This window comes from Panthera onca, chromosome A3 (genome assembly GCF_046562875.1).
Source record: "Panthera onca isolate mPanOnc1 chromosome A3, mPanOnc1 haplotype 2, whole genome shotgun sequence".
Classification (NCBI taxonomy): Eukaryota; Metazoa; Chordata; class Mammalia; order Carnivora; family Felidae; genus Panthera; species Panthera onca.
The window spans coordinates 124,080,462-124,103,862 of record NC_138341.1 but is presented as its reverse complement, the minus strand read 5'-3'; the positions used below and the strand labels follow the sequence as shown (position 1 = coordinate 124,103,862).

The window sequence follows — 23,401 nt, the reverse complement described above, 5'->3', positions numbered from 1 at the left end:
GAGAGAGAGGGAGACACAGAATCTGAAACAGGCTCCAGGCTCTGAGCGGTCAGCACAGAGCCCAACGCGGGGCTCAAACTCACGGACCGTGAGATCATGACCTGAGCCAAAGTCGGACGCTTAACCGACTGAGCCACCCAGGCGCCCCTCACCTTTTTTGGTATAGAGATCATGCACTCTTTCTAGAAAGGACAGCACTTCTGCAAGTCACGAAACAGAAACCAGACCCCCTCGCAGCAATCCCCAGGCACTAAGGAACCAGACCCCCTTGCACAGTCTCCCAGAGCAGCGATAACGTCTCAAGCTGGCACGAGCAAGTCTGCACATAATCGAGAAATGTTGGGACCACTGCATTCCCTGTACCGATGACCTGCCCTGAATCCCTTGAAAAATCCCTGGGCTAGGCAGAAACCTCGGCGGAGTCGGCATTTGGAGAAGAGTCTGCCTTCTCCCCAGGTGGCCAGCCTCCCGAATAAAATTCATATTCCTTTCCAAGCAAAACTCACCTCTTGAGTATTGGCCTTTGGAGCCACGGGCAGCCGAACCTGGGGTTCGGGAACACTGCTTGCTACAAATGAACGGATTTCTGCAAGCACACACACTGATCCTAAAACAAAACAACGTTCCTTACCTGGAGATGGGCTTACCTTTTGGAGAGACCTGGAAAACGAAGCCTTCGCTCTGTCAAAAATGGAGGCAAGCGAATGTTAGAAACCTGTTAGGTACTAGCGGCGAACGAACTTTCTCTTTGGTTTGAAACCGGACTTGCTCACTCTGCCTTTTTCGACGTTACCTAATGTGTTCATGCACCCAAGACCCTCCCATTTACCCCAAGTGGTTATAGGTTCCGCATTTTAAGAAACAACGCTCATCTTTCCCCGATTAGCTTGGACTCATCTTTCGGTTCTCATATTAAATACAAATTCCTCAGAACACCCTTCCAGTGTGTGTAATTTTAACACATTAAAACACACCCCCAACCACATTATTCTCCCCTCACATAGTAAGCGTTAATAAATAAGCTTTTATTGAAAGGACATTCCCTCATACTACTTCTTCAGAGTACTCATCACCGTGTGTCACGGTGCATTTATGTTCGGTGTCAGGCTCTTAATTAAGTAGGCCATAAATTCCTGTGTGTTTTTGTACCTCAGATCTCGACACATAACGGGCTCCCAGTGAATACAAGTGAGGTGAAGGAATAAAGCCTTCACACCTCCCGCAGCTCTGGGCCGCTTTCGCCCCATCTCCCACCTCAGCGCCAGGCGGCGTTAACCCCGCCTTCTCCCTCAGCTCCAGGCCGGTTTAGCCCCGCCTCCTCCCTCACCGCCGGCCGGTTTAGCCCCGCCTCCTCCCTCCCCTCTGGCTTGGTTTAGCCCCGCCTCCCGTATACGGCCAGGTCGATTTAGCTCCGCCTTCTCCCTCTACCAATGACAGAGGCTCTCTCGGGCAGCAGCGCCTGAGGGCGGTGGGCGGGGTCGCGCAATGACGCAACTCGCGCGTTTCCGGCCTGAGAAAACGTCGCGTTTCTGGGGAGACGCCTCGACTGGCAGTTACCACGGCGCTAGAAGCCTACCGACCGGCCGCTTCCATCACCAGGCGTCACCATGGGGGCTGTGCTGGGCGTCTTCTCCCTCGCCAGCTGGGTGAGTCCAGGGTCTGATCTCTCCGTTGGACGTGTAGTTTGGGGGAGGGCAACAGGGAGTCCCAGGCCCAGACTCTGTCGGTCCTTGGCCGGCGGTGGAGGGGCACAGGCCCTGGGCTGCAGAGAGTATCCGGGGGCCCAAATCAAAATCCGTGATTGCCCCTGGAGATTGGGATCACGCGGCTCGCCTTCCGGGTTTGTAGGGGGAACGTAGGAGGCCAGGCCGTCATTGTTTACAATTTCGATTGCCCCGCCCCCTGAGCCTTCAGGCCTCTGGGTTCCTCTGGAGCTGGGACCCGAACCGCGGAATGACAGTTCCGGGGCGAGGGCGCTCTGCTTCTTTTCGAAGTACCTTCATAAGGTGGCGTCGTTTAATTTTGGGTGGCTTAAACGATATATTTATCCCATAGCATGGATTTGCCAATGCTACAGAGTATGTGGCAGAGCTGGGATTTTAACCAAGGCCTGTATGCAGTTCTGGTGCAAAGGAAAGAAAGCCTGGTGGATTATTATTCAAAATTGGAAGCCATGGCGTGAGCATTTTGAGACCTTGTCCGAGGCATTTATCTCTGGCTTCCTGTAACATGAGGATAATCACTCCAGCGTTCCTCACCTCGAGAGCTGCTGTGAGGATAAAGTGAATAAATTGGGTTGAATCACTTTGTAGGTTGTAAACGGCCTATTTTAAAAAGGAAATTTTAGGATCTAGGGACAAGAATATGGTGAGTTTCCTCATATACTTGACCCTGAGGATCATGATTCTTTAAAATAATTTTTTTGTTTCATAACTTCCCAGCTGATTTTGTTGATCAAGGACTCAATCTCAACTCATTATACTACCATTTCTTAGGGACAAAGTGTATATTCCATTTTTTTTTAAGATTTTAAGTAATCTTTACACCTAGTAGGGCTCCCTCGCACAACCCTGAAATCAAGAGTCACATGCTCCTCTGACTGAGCCAACCTGGCGCCCTTCCATTCTTTGAGGCTGTTGACCTTAAATCGGAAGGGTGTTTAGTCATTTGCAGGTTCCTTGAGAGCAGCGGTCTTCCAATTTTTTGACCTTGACCCAAAATAAGAAATAAATTTTATGTAGTCGATTTAATATGCCCAATTAGACCCAAGTTTCATGAAATAAATTTTACCTTTACCATCTGCTGTACAATTTTTCTTTCACATTAAAACAAATCCTGGTTGAATTTTATGATCCACTAGTGGGTCAGGCTATTTGCAAAATAGATTTAGGAAGAAATATAGTTAAGAAGGTAATTAAGGAGTGATTTGTAATTTGAAACAAAGATGTCTTTTTTTTTTTTTTTTTTTAATCCTAACAACGTGCAACACATTTTGGCTTTGTTGTAAAGTTAAGATTTGAATTGATGCCATCAAAGCATTTCTCTCTATAAATTGCTTTTATATTTTATTAATCCCTTTTGTTCAACAGGAAAAACAAGAAGTGCAGTGTACCAGAGAATGGAATGAGGGAAGGGAAGAATAATAGGAAATAAAGTCAGAAAGGTAGCAGGGAGCCAGCTAAATCCTGTAGATAACCCATTGTTTGGTCTTGTAGGATAATTTAAGGACTTTGGCTTTTACTCTTAAAGTGACAGAGGGATCCATTATAGAAAAGAGGAATGATGGGATCTGATCTGTGTTTTAACAAGGTGGTTGTGTGGAGAACAGATGGTAGAAAAGAAAGAGGAGAGCAATGTAAAGGAGAAAAAACGTTCTTTGCATCCTCTGTGAGGTTAGTGGTTGGGGGTCTGTGAATTAAACTGACAAAAGACAGATTAGTACAAGAAAAAAGAGCTATGTACACATGCAACACACATATACACAGGATGTTTTTCATCATTCAGTGATTAATAACCCAAAAGGGTAGTTAGAAAATATGGCTTATTATATACCTAACTTAATAGGGGAGAAGAAAAGGGCTTTCATAGGATAGGTTTCTTTAGAGAAGACAGGTCGGTTTTTAGAACAAACAGGAGATAAGGAAGTTTGTGATAATACTTGTTTGTGTAGGTGCAGAGGTCTTTTGTCTTCTTCATGGCCATAAAACTCTTGGAGAGAGAGTTTATGGCAGCTTCATATCCCAGAAGTTGCTGCTTTTAGTTAGATGAAGAAAGCTCCAAGAAGGCTTTTTCCCGTGTCTGTTGAATCTCAAATGTCTTCATCTTAAAATAACCTATACCAACTCTGGCTTCTGAATGGGTCGCTTCAGCAGTGAGACAGGAGCCATTGCAATTAATCCAGGTGAGTGATGATAGTAGTGGCTCAGACCAACATGATAGTTAAGGATGCTAAGAAGTGATCAGATTCTGGATATAGGGGCACCTGGGTGGCTCCATCGGTTAAGCGTCTGACCCTCAATTCAGCTCAGGTCATGATCTCACGGTTCATGAGTTCCGGTTCATGAGTTTCAGCCCTGCGTTGGGCTCTGTGCTGACAGTGCAGAGCCTGCTTGGGATATTCTCTCTCTCTCAAAATAAATAAATAAAAACTGAAAAAAAAAAAAAAAGATTCTGGATATATATTCTGAGGATAAAGCTGATGTGCTCACAGATTGGGTGATGGTTTTGGAAAAAAAAGAAGGCATCAAAGATGACTCCACGGTTTTTGGCCTGAGTACCAGGAAGAATAGAGTTGTCATATATGAGATAGGGAAATGATAATAACAGTAGGACAGCTTTGTTCCACAGATTGAGTACCTACTGTGTAAAGATACAGGAGACATAAACAGTAGGTAGTCCCTCCTAAAGGTACTTAAAGTCTCCTGATACTTATAAACAAGTAAGTAGGTATGTTAGTTTGCTAGGGCTCGATAACAAAATACCACAAACTAGGCGGCTTAAGCAACAGAAATTTATTGTCTCTCTGTTCCTGGAGGCTAGAAGTCTGAGATTAAGGTGTCGACAGGGTTGGCTCCTTCTGAGGGTGATGAGAGAGAATCTATTCCATGCCTTTTTCCCAGCTCCGGGTGGTTTGTATCAGTCTTTGTTATTCCTTGGCTTGTAGATCTCTGCCTTCGTCTTCAGTTGGTATTCTTCCCATGCTGCATGTCTGCGCTCAAATTCTCCTTTTTATGACACTAATCATGTTTAATTAGGTGCCCACTCTTCTCCAGCATAACATCATTTTAGCTAATTACATCTGCAGTGACTCTGTTTCCAAATTAGGTCACATTCTCCAGTACTGGGGATCAGGACTTCGACATACTAATTTGACACAGTTCAACCCATAACAAACAGTAGGCAGTTATTATGAGATTATTTTATGGGCCAGAAAATAAATAACTACAGAGAGTCAGGAGTGTGTGGATGCAGACAAAATAAACCTGAAGCGATTAGTGTCGTTGTTGACTGTAAAACCTCTGTTCCAGTCGCTGGCTAGCTACAGACCTCTAGGTCTTTTGGCCCAGATTATAGTTAAGAATTGGATACTGAATATGGGTGATCAATTTCCCATGGTTGTTGTGGTAACAAATGTTAATGGCTACCGTGATAATATTGAGCCCCTGCTGTGTCAGGCATTATGCTACTTGCTGGATATTCCTGATACTAGCTCATTCTTCACACAGTAACTGTTTGGGTAGGTGGTGTTAATGCCCATTTTTACAGATGAGAAAACTGGGCTTTTAAGAAGCTTAACGTCTTGCTCTGGATCACACAAAACCATGATAAAGGCCACGCAAGGTACCATCCATAAAAAGTAAAGACTGGGACCATACTGTGAGACCAACATCCTCTACAATTTTTTTTTTTAACGTTTATTTACTTTTGAGACAGAGTCAGAGCATGAACGGGGGAGGGTCAGAGAGAGAGAGAGGGAGACACAGAATCTGAAACAGGCTCCAGGCTCTGAGCTGTCAGCACAGAGCCCGACGCGGGGCTCGAACTCAGGAGCCGTGAGATCATGACCTGAGTCGAAGTTGGACGCCTAACTGACTGAGCCACCCAGGCGCCCTGCATCCTCTACAATTTACATCTCCTGCTTCTGCTGATGATTCTGACTTTAGCCTGCCCTTGTGATGTGACTTAATGTCACCTGTGAAAGCAATTCAAGCACTTTCCTAATTAAGCCTACATAAAAATGACTCAAATTATGCCTTCCTCTGGAATGCTCACCAGAGATCCAGGTTACTTTTCTTTTTTTCAATTGAGGTAAAATTCACAGAATATAAAACTAACCATTTTAAAGTGTGTAATTTTGTGGTATTTAGTACATTCACAGTGTTGTACTGTCATCACATCTGTCTAGTGTAGAACATCTTCCTTCCCCAAAGGAGAAGCTCGATTCTCATTAAGAAGTCATTCCCCATTTCTTCACTCCCACCCCCCCACCCCCCCCATCCAGCCTCTGGAAACTAATGCTTTCCATCTCTGGATTTATTTATTCCAGATATTTCAGATAAATGAAACACAGTATGTGACCTTTTGTGTCTGGCTTCTTTCACTTAGCATGATGTTTTCTAGGTTCACCCATGTAGTACCATATATCAGTACTTCGTTCATTTTTATGACTGAATAATATTCCATTGTGTGGATATACCACATTTTATGTATCCATTCATCAGTTGATAGACATTGGGTTGTTTCTGCCTTTTGGCAACTGTAAATAGTGCTGCTTTGAACATTCGTGTACAGGTTTTTGTTTGAATACCTGTTTCGGTTCTTTTGGGTGTCTATTTAGGACTGGAATTGCTGGGTCAAATGGTGATTCTGTAAGGACTCTCCAGGTTACTCTCAAAAGGAGCTAAATGGCTCTTGCTAACCTTATTTATGATGATTTCCATGTAATGTTGCTTTATGTTATAATACCAGATTTGGTAACTAGGATTCCTTAAATAGCAAGTGGAGTTAGGTTTTTATTTTTCTCAGTATTTAAAAAAAAATTTTTTTTAACGTTTATTCATTTTTGAGAGAGAGAGGCAGAGCACAAGTTGTGTGTGTGTGGGGGGGGGGGGGGAGTGGTGATGGGAGAGAGAGGGAGACACGGAACCCAAAGCAGGCTCCAGGCTCTGAGCTGTCAGCACAGAGCCCGATGTGGGGCCTGAACTCACGAACTGTGAAATCATGACCTGAGTCGAAGTCGGATGCTCAACCGACTGAGCCACCCAGGCGCCCCTATTCTTCTCAGTATTAATATATACTGTTTTTCAATAAAGTATACTCTCTGTGTGAATATAACTAACATATACTGGGCTCCTTCCATGTTTTAGGCCTGTGTTGAGTACTCATTTCATACAGCAATGTGTGGGGGAGGAAGATTCTGTTATTGAGTCTATTTTACAGAGGGAGAAATAAGCTAAGCTTATGTAACTTGCTGAGGTAGAGTGAGAGAAATAATATTGACTCCAGAATCCGTGCTTTTAATCACTTCCTCCTCCCAGCTATAACTGTCTCAGGTAAAGCTGTGAAAACCTGGCCGACCTCCTCATCTTCTGCTCTGTGACACTTATGACACGAAGAGGTCCACTCAAAGAGGTCTCACATGGCTGTGGTGTGCTTGTCACAGGTTCCGTGCCTTTGCAGTGGTGCGTCATGTCTGCTGTGTAGCTGCTGCCCCAATAGTAAGAATTCCACGGTGACCCGCCTCATCTACGCCATCATTCTCTTCCTGGGCGCTGCTGTGTCCTGTATCATGCTGACAGAAGGGATGGAGTCTCAGCTGAAGAAGGTAAGGAGAAGTAACAGTGGCCTTAATGTGCTGGTTATTTGTATTACTTTTACAGTTGGCACAATTTTAGTTGTGATTAACGTCCCAACTTTTCACCATTGTAAAACTCAGTCAAGTTCATTGTAATTGTTGGGTTTTTAAATTACTTTTGGGTATAGTCAAGACATAGACTATGAAAGGGTTAGTCCTTTTCCAGAAATAAAGGTCGTCAGAACGAACATCTTCAGAGTCTCATGTCACAACTCAGAGAAAGATATTAAAAGAGTGACACGAAAACATGATCTTTCCATGTATGTTTCAGATTTAAACATTTACCTAGACTCGACCTTCACCTGTGGAAGGAGTCAGTTGCCATGAAAATTTGTGGCAAAATGGGAGATAACCTCATCAATAAGAAAAGAGCACTTCACTTTTATTTGCAAAATACAAGTTGTTTCTACTGTTTGGTGATAAGGTTGCAAGTGAATTGGAAGGCAAAAAGTGAAGTCCCACAGGACAGTCTTGCAGTTGTTGAAGTAGTCAGTTTTAGAAATTGAGGCTTTTTTGTGATGGGATAGAATCTTCGTTTAAATGTGGATATTGCCATAACATTGCAATTGCTTTTTCCAGATCCCTGGATTCTGTGAAGGGGGGTTTAAAATCAAGGTGGCTGATATAAAGGCAGATCAAGATTGCGACGTGCTGGTTGGTTATAAAGCTGTATATCGGATCAACTTTGCCTTGGCCATCTTTTTCTTTGTCTTCTCTCTGCTCATGTTAAAAGTAAAAACAAGTAAAGATCCCAGAGCAGCAGTACACAATGGGTATGTACAATTTATTTTATTATTTACTTGCTATATTATGGCGTGGATCCTCCTGTTGAGCAGTTAATGTTGCTATTCGGATGGAAGCAGTAGAGTGTATGAATCAGTGGCCCACATATATTTTTGATCTGTTTCTGACCTATTGTACATGTGAGGTTGTTCCAGTGTTATTTCCAGTTGGAGCTCTGTAGCACAGAGAGGGTAGAGGGGATGAGGAAAATCTTGTCCTTTCTTTTAATACCTTTGTTTCAGGTTCCTAGATTTTTATCAAACACCCATGAAAACAGTTCACGCACTGTGCTAGGCACTGCACACACACAGACACATACACTTTTTTTTCTTTTCTTTTTTTTAAAAAAAATTTTTTTTTAAACGTTTATTTATTTTTGAGACAGAGAGAGACAGAGCATGAACGGGGGAGGGTCAGAGAGAGAGGGAGACACAGAATCTGAAACAGGCCCCAGGCTCTGAGCCGTCAGCACAGAGCCCAACGTGGGGCTCGAACTCACAGACCGCGAGATCATGACCTGAGCCGAAGTCGGCCGCCCAACTGACTGAGCCACCCAGGCGCCCCACATACACTTTTTATTGTTAAAAGAGAAAAATGTACCTGATATATTAAACAGTATACAGAAAAATAAACTGGATCACTGATTTACACATCTGTCGTTTTCCATTCCTGACTGCTCCCAGTTCCTCTTAGTTTCAAGTAATTCTTTTTTTTTTTAATTTATTTATTTTGAGAGAGAGCGAGAATGCACAAGTGGGGGAGGAGCAGAGAGAGAGAGAGAAACAGAAAATCCCAAGTAGGCCCCACACTTGTCAGCACAGAGCCCAAAGTGGGACTCGAACCCTGGACTGCAAGATCATGACCTGAGCCGAAATCAAGATTCGGATGCTTAAACCAACTGAGCCACCCAGCCGCCCCGGTTTCAAATAATTCTTGTTTGAAGACTGAAAGTTCTGTAAACTTTATATGTATGATAATCCCCTTTTTATAGATGCAGTAACTGAACTTCAGAGAGATTGGAGTGTCTGAGATTTCTGAGCCAGTGAGAGTTAGAGGTAGGATTGAAACTCAGGTCTGTCCAGCTCCAAAGCCTGATTCTTTTCACTCTGCCATACAAGGCAGTCTTTAAAGATCATGAACCGAAAGCCAGCTTTGGTCCTGGCTTTGCCAGTGATGAACTGTGTGATTGTGGGCACAAGGCACTTAGGTCCTGTATTGTGAAAGAAGGATTAGACGATAACTTTTTCCTAGATCCAATAATTAGTTGCTTCATATTTAGCTAACATTGTTAGTTTAGAATGCCCCAGAATTCTAGAAAAATTCCTATCTTTAATTGCTAAATGTAGGGAAATTCTTAAGTTATATGTTTTTCTCTTACATCTATGAATGATTTGTTCTCTGGGCTAATGTTTGTCTTTAAATTGTATGAAAGATTGAGTGAAACAGCTTCATATCAAATGAAGGGATAATCCCAGACAATCATGTTGGAAATGCTGAGTCTTTATTTTTTCATTTCAGAAATTCACTTTTCTTAGCATAAGAGCAAAAATTAACATTTCATAAATGCACTTTTTTATATTTTAATAGGTTTTGGTTCTTCAAAATTGCTGCCATTGTTGGTATCATGGTTGGCTCTTTCTACATCCCTGGGGGCCATTTTGCCACAGGTATGCTACTAAGGGGGTTAATTATAATATACACAGACTCTACAAATGATGGAGTTTAAGCTACATTTTCATTACTGGTTTTGCAGAACTGGCAATTGAATGAAGTGGTATTCAACTATATGACTCAGTACTAATATTAAGATAGTAATTAATTGTATAAACCCAGGAGGCATTCAGCCCACTTCTCAGCTGGAACCATATTTGCCAGTATCTTAATATAGCTTACCTTCTCACTTGGCAGTACTAAGTTAATCAGAGAGCTTGTCAACATAGGGACCTGTAGGAACTCATATGTGCTCATATCCCTGTCATAATCTGCTTTCTTACCATAACATCAAGTGACTTATGTGGATTTCCACTGTGATTTTTTTTTTCCCCTTGTAAAATAAAGGAAAATGCTTATTGTACCATTTGGAATGTCAGATCCCAGGCTCCCCTTGGCACAAGCTAGAACAAGTTTTAAAAGGTCTGAAACCCAACAAAACACTTCTCAGAGAATGCCTTTGAGTTTGGATTTGGAATAATTTTGCTGTGCTGCTGGAGACAGAATATTCTCTACCACCTCTTACTTGAATTGAAATTGTTTTAAAATGTTGGACAGTGATATTCCGAAATGTTACTCCTGTGGTTAAGAATACCTTTGTTCTTTTGCTTTGTAGCCTGGTTTGTTGTTGGCATGGTAGGGGCCTTTTTGTTCATCCTCATCCAGCTAGTGCTGTTGGTAGACTTTGCTCACTCTTTGAATGAATCATGGGTAAATCGAATGGAAGAAGGAAATCCAAGGTGTTGGTATGCTGGTAAGTATCTGAACTCACCTATAAGAGCCATACTGCATTATGCTACATTAAACACAATGTACGTTAGACACTATTAACTATAGAGAACCAACTGAGGGTTGCTGGAGGGGAGGTAGGCGGGGGAATGTGCTAAATGGAGACGGGCATTAAGGAGAGCACTTGTGTTGAGCACTGGGTATTGTATGTGAATGATGAATCACTAAATTCTACTACTAGAATTACCATATATGTTGTTATCATATATTGCCATATATGTTAATAACTAGAATTTAAATAAAAACTTGCAACAAAAAAATAAATAGGATGTGCAGTAAAAATCTTCATTGATTTAAATGTATAAACTTCCAAATGAGAGCTGACTTTTTAAAAATTACAGTTTTCCAGTTGAGTCAGTTCTTTTTTTTTTTTTTTTTTTTTAATTTTTTAACATTTATTTATTTTTGAGAGACAGAGAGAGGCAGAGCATGAGCAGGGGAGGGAGAGAGAGAGAAAGAGAGATACAGAATCTGAAGCAGGCTCCAGGCTCCGAGCTGTTTGTTAGCACAGAGCCCGACGCAGGGCTCGAACTCAAGAACTTTGAGACCATGACCCGAGCTGAAGTCAGAGGCTTAACCGACTGAGCCACCCAGGCGCCCCAAGTCAGTTTTGAATTGTATACATTACTAGAAGGAGGAAGCACAGATAACATAAATCATTGGCTTCTCTCAATTCATTTATTTTGAGATTTATAATGTAACTAGATGTGTTTAGATAAAGAAAAACAGTTGTATATAGTGATGTAGTTTTGGTTTTGATTTCCTTGTTGCCATAGGCAGGGGATTCAGGTGGGTTATACATACGGGTCATCTGCCCACATCCCTCAGGCAGATAGAAGTGAACAGTCCTTACTGCTTTATTCAGAATATGACTCACACCCCTTGTAAAAGCTTTCTGGTAGAAAAAGGGCACTTAAAATTTCTAGGGTGGAAATAGGATATACAGCTTGTAACAATGGGGTGGGAGTTGAGTTCTCTCCTTACTAGGGGCAATGACCCAGCCATACCTCATTTAAAAAAAATAGTAGTTGTGAAATTCCCAGCTCCTGCCCCTCCACCCATTATAAAAGTAATAGCGAGGCGCCTGGGTGGCTCAGCCGGTTAAGCGTCTGACTTGGGCTCAGGTCATGATCTCACAGTTCACAGGTTTGAGCCCCACGTCAGGCTCTGTGCTGACAGCACAGATCCTGTGTCTCCCTCTCTCTCTGCCCCTCCCCCACTCTCTCTCTCTCTCTCTCTCTCTCTCTCTCTCTCTCAAAAATAAACACTAAAAAAATAAAAAGTAATAGCTGCTCTGTGTCAAGAACTCGGAAAACCAAAAATCACAAAAGAAAACATTCCCCCATAATCCAACTCTTCAGTAATTAATACTCACTGTTAACATATTAGTCTATGTCTTTCCAGACTTTTTTTTTTTTTTTTAAGTTTATTTATTTATTTTGAGAGAGAGGGAGAGAGAGAATTCCAAGTGGGCTCCATGCTGTCAGTGCAGAGGCCAGCACGGGCCTCAATCTCATGAACCAGTCTCACGAATCATGAGATCATGACCTGAGTCGAGATCAAGAGTCAGACACTTAACCAACTGAACCCCCCAGGTGCCCCTCTATTTACTTCCATTTTTTATAATTCATTTGGACTCACTCAACTTTAGAAGAATTTGATAATGAGCTGAGCATTTGCCATGCTTTGGAGTAACTAAAAAATAGAGAAATCTTGCATGTTCTTATGGAAAAACATTAGGAACTATGCTAATAATTTAATATACATTATCATTTGATAGTAATATATGCATCATTTAATTTTAAACATGCAAAATCCATGGAATTATGATAAATGGAAACTAGTTTTCTCAAATAAGTCTGCTGTGAATTAAGTATAAGTTAATTGAGCTCAATGTTGCTATAGTTGGTCTGAGCATACTGTTACTCTGTCATGTTTTCTAATTTTCAGAGTTACACAGCTAATTGTTGATTGTCCATGTGAACAGAAAGGAATATTATTTTAGGTACTTAAAAAGAGCAAATATACCACTGTCCCACAATGATGTGGTCTCACAGTGACAGGAAACAGGCTTATGTGGCCAGTAGCTGCAGAGGACAAACATCATAAAAGATGCCTGTCCATTGTTTTCTGCTAACACCATCCCTGGCATCTAGCTTACTGGACCTCAGCCAGTTTGACGGCCCAGAAGTTTTGTAGGTTCCTAAGAAAGGCTTGTAATGAACACTATTTTGCGTACAGTTGGAGTTTACTCTAGCTGGAATGATCACATGTCTGGTTTTTCAACCCATGGAATCAAGTAAGGTAGTCTAGGAAGTAAATTCAGTTGCTTGGTGGATTTTTGAATTTAACATTGAGCTGCCTCTAATGCTGTCTGAAACATCAGCCTTGGGTCTCCTGTAATTTTCCTGTAAGATGTTGACCACCCTAACAATAAAATAATGTGTCTTTATTTTTATATGGAGTAGAAGACAATTGGTCTTCATTAGCAAAGTTTGTTACAATCACGAGCATTCATGTTGGCTTCCCTTTTTCTAGCTTTACTCTCCGTCACAAGCTTCTGTTACATCCTGTCAGTCGTGTTTGTCGGGTTATTCTATACATACTACACCAAACCGGATGGCTGCACGGAGAACAAGTTCTTCATTAGTATTAATTTGGTCCTTTGCGTTGTGGTTTCTGTTATATCCATCCACCCAAAAATTCAGGTATGGTTTTCTGCTTCGTCCTCCTGTGACAGATTTTTAATTAATGCTAAACTTTAACTGACATAATCTTTTATGTGAGTTTATGTTTAAGATTATGTACTTAAATATTTTCCCATATTATGATAAAGTCTTTATAATTATAACTTAGTAACTGTAAAGTGTGCCATTGAGTGAGTAATTTCCCTGTCATTTAAAAAAAAAAAAAAACCCTAGGTAACCTGAAAATTTATAGCTCTTATAAAATACTTTACATCGTGAGTGATTCTTAGGAAACCTTAGCCAAGATATTAAACTAGAAAATCATTGCTTTTAGTATTTAAAAATAAAACTCAAGTGTGCAAGTTTCACCATTTAAAAACCATACTTAAAAAATTCGTAGAGTTGTAGATGAGAAATATGAAAAGAATATGCGACATCGCCTCTCCTTTCGAAAATGAAAAAGCTGAAGTTGCAGAGAGATGATGGATCACCTGGTAGCTAGTTAGGCCACAGCTAAGCTTAGATTCTCCTACACCAAGGGACTAGTAAATCAAGCCCCTGTGGGATATACAGGAATTCCAGGACTATGACATCCCTTGAGAACCAATAGTACATGGTTCCTCTTTCTCGGGTCTTTTTCAGGCTAACTCAGACTGACAGGTTACCTTTCATCTTTCAGCTGTCAAGTAGAATCAGCAGGTTCTCAGTTAGTAGTATTTCAGGGGAGCCTAGGGAAATCCACTGGGTTTTAGGAAGTCAGCCCTTGCAGTTCCTGTGGCATTGTTTTCTTTTTGATTTCACAGGAACACCAGCCTCGTTCTGGTCTCTTGCAGTCCTCTCTCATCACCCTGTACACCATGTACCTCACCTGGTCAGCCATGTCCAATGAACCTGGTAAGGGAATGTCGATAGCACATTCATTTGATGAGAAGAAAGTAGGAAATTACTCTTGGCAGGTGCAAAACTAGAGGTAGAGCAAACATTAAACAGGCGAACAAACAAAAAAGTTCACTCCAATGTACAGTGTTCACTATGATGCAGATACTTACATTTCAAGTTTTATTCTTCATGTCTGTTCTTAGCTGTTCATAGCCGATAGCCTGAAGGACCACAGTCCTTTATACAGTCTAAGCTTTTCCCTGAACTTAGACTAAGTCAGACTAGTTAAGAGCTGGACAAGGCAACATTGTTTTGGCCCTCTGTAGCATTTTTTAATTGAATTTCACTTTGGTGTTAAGGCTCTAGAAGAAATGACTGTGAGAAATCTCCTTTGCATTGTGTCTCACTCAATAGGGTATTCTGCGGACTTGTTTTAAAGGAAAACAGTTACTGCAGACCTTCCAATGATGACTCAACTTACTGTTTTTGTACTCCTATCTAACTATGTAAAAACAAAACCAGGGAAAAATTCCTTGCGCTTAAAGCCTTTGTAAAACTATAGACGCAAAAAGATTTGCCAGTAAACTTCAAAATCCGTAAAATGAAGATTGACATTTATGAAATTTGACAAATATTTTGTTGCATCTTTTTTTCTAAAACTAAGTCACTGATTGCAACACAGATATGTCTAAGTTTCCAGGTTCTTTTAAGTATAGCAGTCTCATGCTATACATCATGACTGAATAAATGTGTGAGCATATCCCTCAAATCGTTTCCCGGAACAAGAAGAGTTCTAAGGATAATAAATTTTCCATTTTCAGATCGTTCCTGCAACCCTGGCCTGTTCAGCATTGTTACACACATGACCGCACCAACTTTGGCTCCTGGAAATTCAACTGCTGTAGTCCCTACCTCTGGTCCGCCCTCAAAGAGTGGGCATTTTCTGGATCTAGAGAATTTTATTGGGCTGACAGGCTTTGTTCTCTGCCTTTTGTATTCTAGGTAAGTTAAAAAGTACTTGGGACAAGATTCTTAGGACAGTTAATAATAGAGCAAAGAAGCTATTTTCTTTTCAAAAAGCAGTGTGAGGAATTAAAAATAACAATTTAACTCTTCTTTATGGGAAGCCCTTGACTTTCCTCAGTTACCCAGCCATGGATATTTCTTAAAGCCCAGTAGATTGTCTCATCAAATAATTCCTTCCAAACTGACATAGAGATACCTTCTCTTTCACTAGAGGATAAAGTCTTCATCTGACCCTAGATCAACTAGAGTAATGGCTCTGGTTGATATTTTTTTGTAAGAAAATCTTTATTTCCTGATCATTGTAAAAAAAAATAAACAATTACAGAGGTGCCTGGGTGGCAGTTAAGTCAGTTAAGTGTCCGACTCTGGATCTCAGGTCATGATCTCACAGCTTGTGAGTTCGAGCCCTAAGTCGGGCTCTGCACTGTCAGCGCAGAGCCTGCCTGGGTTTCTGTCCCTCCCTCTCTCTGCCTAACCCTCTCCCTCGCCCTTTCTCCCTCACTCCAACCCCCCCACTCCCATGCATGCACGTGTACTCTCTCTCTCTCAAAATAAATAAACTTAAAAAAAAAAAAAAAAAAAACAGAATTCTGTTACAGCTAATTTTAAAGTCTCTAGTTAATCCAAGAGCTCAGATATAACCTATTTTAGCACTTTGCACTCCTATATATGTAACATTGGAATAAGCAAATGTATAGATAAAAGGTGATTCATTTCTTACCCATTTTTATTGGTATTTTCTGCATAATAGCATACGTTATTTTAATAATTAAAAATATGAGGTAAAAATGGGCAAGGATATATTTATGTAAATTAACAAGTGAGAAAAGTATAAAGTGGAGAATGAAAGTATCCTCACTCCAAATTTACCTCTTCCATGGTTAACATTATATGGTACATAATAGTTCACACTTTTCCCCTTTGCTTATACTTAAGTGTCTGTCAATCTATTTGTATCTGTAGAATTATATACAGTTTTATATATAGTTATATACATATCACTTGATAAATAATAACTTAAAATCAGTTAGGGATGTACCATATAAATACATGTAGTATTCTCAGATATGAACTTTGTTGTTATAATTTGGACAGCTTTCCACATTTTGTATAGATTTATCTTTTTTTTTTTTTTTTTTTGATGCTTGCTTAAAATACGGATTGGCATACTACAGCCCTTGTGCTGGCTGCCTATTCTTGCGAATAAAGTTGTATGGGAACACAGCTGTGCTCATGTGTTTGTTATATTGTCTGATCTTTTTTGTTTGTTTTGCTTTTGGCCTAACATGTTTTGTATTGCTTTTGAGATATAATTTCCATACTATAAAATTCACCTTTTTAAATTATACTACTCAGGTTTTTAGTCTATTCACAGGATTGTGCAACCATCACCACAATCAGTTTTAGAACATTTTATTTTGTCAAAAAGAAACCATGCTCATTAGCAGTCACCTTTCTATTCCCTCCCGCTCCAGTCCTTGGCAGAAATGAATCTCCTTTTGTCTCTGTAAATTTGCTTATTCCAATGTTTCATATATATGGAATCATAAAACATGTGGTCTTTTGTGACTGTTTTTTTTACTTAGTATAATGTCTTCAAGGTTCATCCATGTTATGACATATCAGTACTTAATTCCTTTTTATTGTTGGAAATAATACTCTGTTGTGTGCATATATACCACATTTTGTTTATCCTTTATCAGTTGATGGACGTTTTGGGGTTGTTTCCACTGTGGGACTAGCATGAATAATGCTGCTATGAACATATGTGTGCAAGTTTTTTGTGTGGATGTACACTTTAAATTTTCTAGGATACATACCTAGTTGTAGAATGGCCGGGCTGCCAAAGTATTGTCTAAAGTGGCTACATCATGTTACAGTCCCAGCAGCAATGTATGAGTCTTCCAGTTTCATCAGTTCTTAATCAAAATACCGTAATTGTCTTTTTTTTGTTGTAGCCATTCTAGAGGATGTGAAGTGGCATTCCATTACGGTTTTGATTTGTGTTTTCCCGGTGACTAATGATATTGAGCATTCTTTTCATGTGCTTGTTAGCCATTTGTATATCCTGAAGAAATGTCTGTTTAGATCTTTTGCCCACTCTTAAATTGGGTTATTTGTCTTTTTATTGTTTTTATATATGACTTGAGTAAGGGGTCCAGCTTCATTCCGTCATGTGTGGGTATCTACTTGGCTCAGCACCCTTTGTTGAAAAGACCATTCTTTCCAACATTGAGTTGTCTTGGCATCCTTGTCAAAAACCCAGTGACCATAAATGTAATGGTTTATTTCTGGACTTGTAATTCTGTTTCATTGATCTGTGTATCTATCCTTATGCTAGTACCACACGGTTTTGATTACTATAGCTTTGTACTAAGTTCTGAAATCAGGAAGCGTGAGCCCGCCAAATTTGTTCTTTTTCAAGATTGTTTTGAATATTCTGAGTCCCTTGCATTTCTATGTAAATTTTGGGTTTAGCTTGTCAGTTTAATTGAGATTTAAATAAGGATTGCATTGAATCTGTTCGTCAACTTGGGGAGTATTACTATCTCAACACTATTAAGGCTTCTAGTTTATAACATAGGATGTTTCATTTAAGTCTTCAGTTTCTTATCAGTGGTTTAGAGTTATTAGCATACAAGCCTTAAACATCTTTTTTTGCATTTCTAAGTGTTATAAGTTAGATATTTTTTTTTAATTTTAAAATTTTTTTAATGTTTATTTTTGAGAGAGAGAGAGAGAGCGTGAGTGGGGGAGGGGTAGAGAGAAGAAACACAGAATCTGAAGCAGGCTCCAGGCTCTGAGCCGTCAGCACAGAGCCCGATGCAGGGCTCAAACTCACAAGCCATGAAATCATGACCTGAGCTGAAGTTGGACGCTTAACCAACTGAGCTACCCAGATGCCCCATAGGTGAGATTGTCTTCTTAATTTGTCTTTTAGGTTGTTCATTGTTAATGTATAGACATAGAGTTGTTGTATATTGATGTTGTGTCCTGCAAGATTATTTATTGATTCTAATAGTATGTGTATTCCTTAAGGTTTTCCATGTACAAGGTCAAGTTATCTGCAAGTAGAGATCATTTTACTACTTTTGCAATCAGGATGCCTTTTATCTTTTTCTTGCCTAATTACTCTGACTCGAACCTCCAGTACCACGTTGAATAGAAATGGGGACAGTAGACTACCTGTCTTGTTCCTGATCTTAGCAGGACAGCTTTTAGTCTGCTCTGGGTTTTTCATAGATGCCCTTTATCAGTTTGAGGAAGTTCTCTATTCCTAGGCTGAGTGTTTTTATCAGGAAAAGGCATTATTAGATTTTAGTCAAATGCTCTTCCTATGTCTGTTGAGATGATTGTGTGGTTCTTGTCCTTTAGTTGTATGTACTTTTTTTTTTTTATTCAGTCATTTAACACACTTGCAGTTAGCATCTGCTGTTAGAAACGCAGAGATGACTACAGTCGTTGTTGTTGAGGAGTTCTAGGACTAGCAAGAAAGACAGGCATGGTAAGTGCTACAGCAGAGGGAAGCATAAGGAGCTGTGGGATTTTAACCCAGCCTGGTGATGAACTGATGTCAGGGAAGGCTTTCTAGAAGATGTGGCGTATAGAGAACTGAAGGATAAATAAGTTATCTGGGAGAAGGTTTGTGGGTGGTGTATTCCAAGCATAGAAGAGGCACTTGTGAAGTCATGGAAGCAGACATTGAGAGCATAGTGAAACTCCTAAGCAGTTAAGCCATCAAGTAGTAACTGATAAAAGTACTCTCTTTTTTTTTTTAAGTGATCCCTACATTGAATGTGGGTCTTGAACTCACAACCCCGAGATCAAGAGTCGCGTGCTCTACTGAGTAAGCCAGCCAGGTGCCCCCACCCCTGCTGTCTTGTGATGACAGGTAGCCCTCCAGAAGGCCTTCAGTCCCCAAATAGTAGTTCAGGAATAACCGTCGTGTATATAGGCCAATGGCAGCAATTCATCTCCTGGCCCCTTTCTGATTTGTCTTCTTTTGGATCACTTTCCAGCATCCGCACTTCCAACAATAGCCAAGTAAGTAAGCTGACCTTGTCAGGAAGTGACAGTGTGATCCTCCGTGATACAACCACCAATGGTGGCAGTGATGAAGAAGATGGACAGCCTCGGCGGGCTGTGGACAATGAGAAAGAAGGAGTGCAGTACAGCTACTTCTTATTCCACTTCATGCTCTCCTTGGCTTCCTTGTACATCATGATGACCCTAACCAGTTGGTACAGGTAGGAGGCACAGACTAACCAGGTGGAAGACCACTTGGCCCCCTTGAAAATATCCATCCATTGCTTGACCCCAGAACCCCCTTGTCTTGCCCATATCATGAAGTTGTGTTCAGTGCTCTTTTCTGAAATGCCTTTGAGTTTTTCTCCTATCGGATTTAAAATCCAGTTGGAGTTCTTACAGAACAAATCATGGAGACCCCTTCCAGACTTGAGTTACTTGAGAGAAAATCATGACATAAAGCAGCCTGACCCATCTTTGTTCACTAATTTACCTCTGTATGTGGCCATACAGAGTATTCCGGTCAAAGTAATGATGTGATTCAGAAGGCAAGTTTGAGGGATGCCATTTCAATGTAGACTTTTGCCAATATCTAGAATAGCTAGACGTTCCTAAAGAACTTTGCCCAGGGGATACGGTAGTCAGAGTTCTTCGTGCTAGCAAGAAGATAAAAGCTCTTTGAGAGGCAGAGTCCCCTGCTTATAAAAAAGTAATAATAGCAGCTTTCTCAAGTTCCTCCTAGAACCTTACTAGAGAGTAGCGTCAGCCTCCCCCTTGGCTTTGGCCAGGGGGCTGCTAGATACTGATAACAGGCTCCTTTACTTGACTCTCTTCTGTTTTCTTAGTCCTGATGCAAAGTTCCAGAGCATGACCAGCAAGTGGCCAGCCGTGTGGGTCAAGATCAGCTCCAGCTGGGTCTGCCTCCTCCTTTATGTCTGGACCCTTGTGGCTCCACTCGTCCTCACCAATCGTGACTTCAGCTGAGCCTCTGAGAATTCATAAAGGTCTGCTTTGCTGAAAGCCCATATCTATTTTACTTTTGCTTCAACTAAAATATTAAGTGAACAGTTTGCAAATTTGACTATATCCAGGTTTGTATCAGAGGGCAAGATTGAGTAATGCTTGATGCAGGATCTGAACTTTTCATTTATATGTATATTATGTTTATTTGTAAGGATATATCGCAAAGGGAACATTTTGCGTTTTAAAGTGAACCACAGCTGTGCTGTGAAGAGTTCTTTATTGAGACCTATAGGATCCTACAACTTTGATTTAAAATGTAAGAAAAATGTTGGATATTTGAGGCCAATCGTTAATATATTTCTATTGCAGTATCCTTAAAAAGCAAAAAACGAACACAAAAACCACCATTTCTATGACGGGTTTCCTCTGTGAAGTCTTGTGTGATGCAAACACTCTGTTCAGTCCTTAAACCCCTACTATGTGTAGCATCATAGTACTTGGGGAGGAGTGTGTGTGTGGGTCCTTCCCCAGAAGAGCAGGGTGGCTGACGTGACTACTGCTTCTACAGCTTGAGTTTGTTCAATTCGTGTTTTACACTACAGCATTGATGCTGCGCGATTATAGCTTTGCCAGAAGTGCTTTCCATAAGTGCTTTGTAGGTTTGGTTAAAATGAAGATTCACTTGGGAAAACAGTGCGACTTTAGGTCAATGTACTTATCTTGTTATATGAGTATGAAAAAGTAAATGCATGTGAATTTATTATATTTGCACTATAAAGTTATTTGATTAAAATGGAGACTTAAGCTTTGAAGGACCCCCCCCGCCTTTTTTTACAGCTTTTATGAGTTAGCAGCCATCCTATATTTTTTAGACCTATATGGGCAGTCGGGTTTACCAAGCATTGAGCAGAATGTGCCTGTCCCTTCTAAAACGTAAGGTCTGGCTAGTAAGTAAAGGCTTGAACTCATCCAAAAATTGTACTAATCATCTTCCCTGGATAAGACACTTGCATAGATGAGAGACAAGGCAGGCAGGCACCGTCAGGAAACTTCTTCAGGAGAGGTAGCACACAAGGAGGTAGAATAGAACGGTCTGTTCCGTACCAGGCTCTGTCAGGTTCGAGGATACAACTTTACTCGTGACAGACACCAGCTCTGCCATCTTGGACTTAAAGTTTAGAGGAGGGCGAAAATGAGCTGACAGGTGTACAGCATGGTGTGATTAGTGCTGTGATTGAGGAATTGTGGAGAACCCAAAGGAGAGGTGCCTGGGGTGATTGGGGGGGGGGGGGGGTTGTCCTGGTAGGCTTCCTGGAAGAAGTGGCATCTAGGCCAGGGATTGTTAGGAGCTAGCTGAGAGAGAACTGGGGAAGTGGGCTGGCATTGCTGAGGGGTAGAGAGAACTGCACGTCAAAGGCAGGGAGATGAAAACCCATTCGGTAAGGCTGGAATGGGGAGAAGAGGCAGGGATTGGGTCACGAAGGGCTTCGCAACCCACACTGAAGAGTTTGAACCTTACACTGAGAGCAGCAGGGAGCATATTCATAGTGACGTAAACAAATGGTCTTCAGTCACTGCGGCTGACACGTAGAGAAGGCATTTAGAGATGAGACCGGGGCAGGCCACGTACCATTTGAAACAGAGGAGTGAAAATGAGGATGGGGAGAAATTGACAGCTGAGCTACTCAGTAATTAAAATTTTAAAACTGGCAATTGATTAGATACAGGGAGAGGCAGATTCTGGAGTGATGCTGGTTTCAATCATCTGAGTCCGTGGGGTTCCATTTATATGGTGAGAGACAAGAAGAGGAACAAATTGTACCAGAAGGGTGGAGTTGGTCCCTTAAGAATGGCTAAGAACATAGGCTTGGAAGTCAGACTGTTGGGGTTTGTATCCAGCTTTGCCATTTCTGTCTGTCAAACTGGGCGGCTAATTTATTGAGTACATACTATGCTTTATGACCTTGGGCCGGTGACTATCTGTGTGACTCTGTCTGAGCCTCAGCATTTTCCTCGTTTGAATAAAAAATAGTACCTAGTACATAAGATTGTTTAAAAGTGTAAAGTTACTCTGCAAAGTGCTCAGTGCATTGTAAACACTCCAGTGGTAGCTGCTGGTCTGGCCGTGGGCTAAAATGAGACTAGACAGCATTCACAGGTGAGAGGTGTTCAGCCACAGTCTGACGGAGGCCAGATTTAAGGTGTTCTTACAGAATTAAACAGGTAGGACACAAAGGGCACCATCTCAGTTGGGATGGAGGTTGGGGGATGGGGTAGGGAAGCAGCACTTGCCAGGAATTGTTGGAACCACCATGTTTTAAAAGAGTGCTTTATATCAAGGTATAGAGATAAAGTAGCAAGGGAGTTGGGGGGCAAAGAGGGGAGGTTTAGCCCTTTGCTTTGCCAGTGTAAAGCAGACACCCCACTTTTCCTTAATAGCAAGGATAGCCAGATTAAGACCTTTAAAGGTCCCAAACGTCAAAAGCATGACGGTGTAACATCCCCCACCTTATGTAATGCAAAATAAAGCAATACTAAATTGTAAAATAAGTGTAACAGAGTCCAATAAAGTTCTTATTTTTTCTCATGATGATAACTTTGATATTAATTTGAAATAACAAATTTCCTTTGAAAATTAGGGAGCAGTATCCCTGTTTGCTTGGCTGTACTCTAAGAATAACTTGGCCTGTTGCTAGGAAACCTGGTATTACTCAAGACTCCAGTGAATTGTACACGTGAGTGCTGAATTATACATAAGCATAAATAATGTCAGCATGTTGAAGCCCAGGATCATACTTGAAACAGGAGAGTATTTCGAATCATCGGATCAGACAGTAAAAGGCACGCACGGCTTGGCTCTAACCATCAAGAGAAACTGGGCTCCAGTCTGACTACCTGGTTTTGAAACCCAGCTCCACTACTTGACTTGCTGTGTGTCCTTGGGCAAGCTGCTTAACTTCTCTGTACCTCGTTTCCCTCCCTCTGTACCTCCTTCTCTGTACCTGGCAGTACTATTACTTAATTAAGTACGCTTAAAGGTTAAATGAAGTTATCTATGTGAAACACTTAACGTAATGGATGCCCAGCGCTTACTGGCACCAGGAACTGTTAGCTATCCCTGGAAGAATCTGAGCCCCCTCCAGAAAGTACAGCTGGGCCTTAAGAACTGAAACATTTGCATGTC

At 41.1% G+C, this 23,401-nt stretch overlaps 1 protein-coding gene across 1 annotated transcript; it reads left to right on the top strand.

The window, feature by feature from the left end:
• Window positions 1–1,487: 1,487 nt before the first annotated feature.
• Window positions 1,488–22,807, top strand: SERINC3 (serine incorporator 3). Its single transcript, XM_060618585.3, has 10 exons — window positions 1,488–1,646; window positions 7,163–7,324; window positions 7,934–8,127; window positions 9,725–9,804; window positions 10,464–10,601; window positions 13,175–13,344; window positions 14,127–14,217; window positions 15,024–15,204; window positions 19,248–19,475; window positions 20,100–22,807. Exons 1-10 carry the CDS (start codon window positions 1,608–1,610, stop codon window positions 20,236–20,238), a joined length of 1,422 nt encoding a protein of 473 aa, XP_060474568.1. The 5' UTR covers window positions 1,488–1,607; the 3' UTR covers window positions 20,239–22,807.
• The last annotated feature ends 594 nt before the right edge of the window (window positions 22,808–23,401 follow it).

Bases quoted from the DNA above. Each gene is read 5' to 3' on its own strand.
- SERINC3 (XM_060618585.3), top strand. From the start codon at position 1,608: ATGGGGGCTGTGCTGGGCGTCTTCTCCCTCGCCAGCTGG. The intron at 10,602-13,174 runs GTAAGTATCTGA...CCCTTTTTCTAG, and splicing joins TCCAAGGTGTTGGTATGCTG to CTTTACTCTCCGTCACAAGC. The intron at 15,205-19,247 runs GTAAGTTAAAAA...ATCACTTTCCAG, and splicing joins CTCTGCCTTTTGTATTCTAG to CATCCGCACTTCCAACAATA.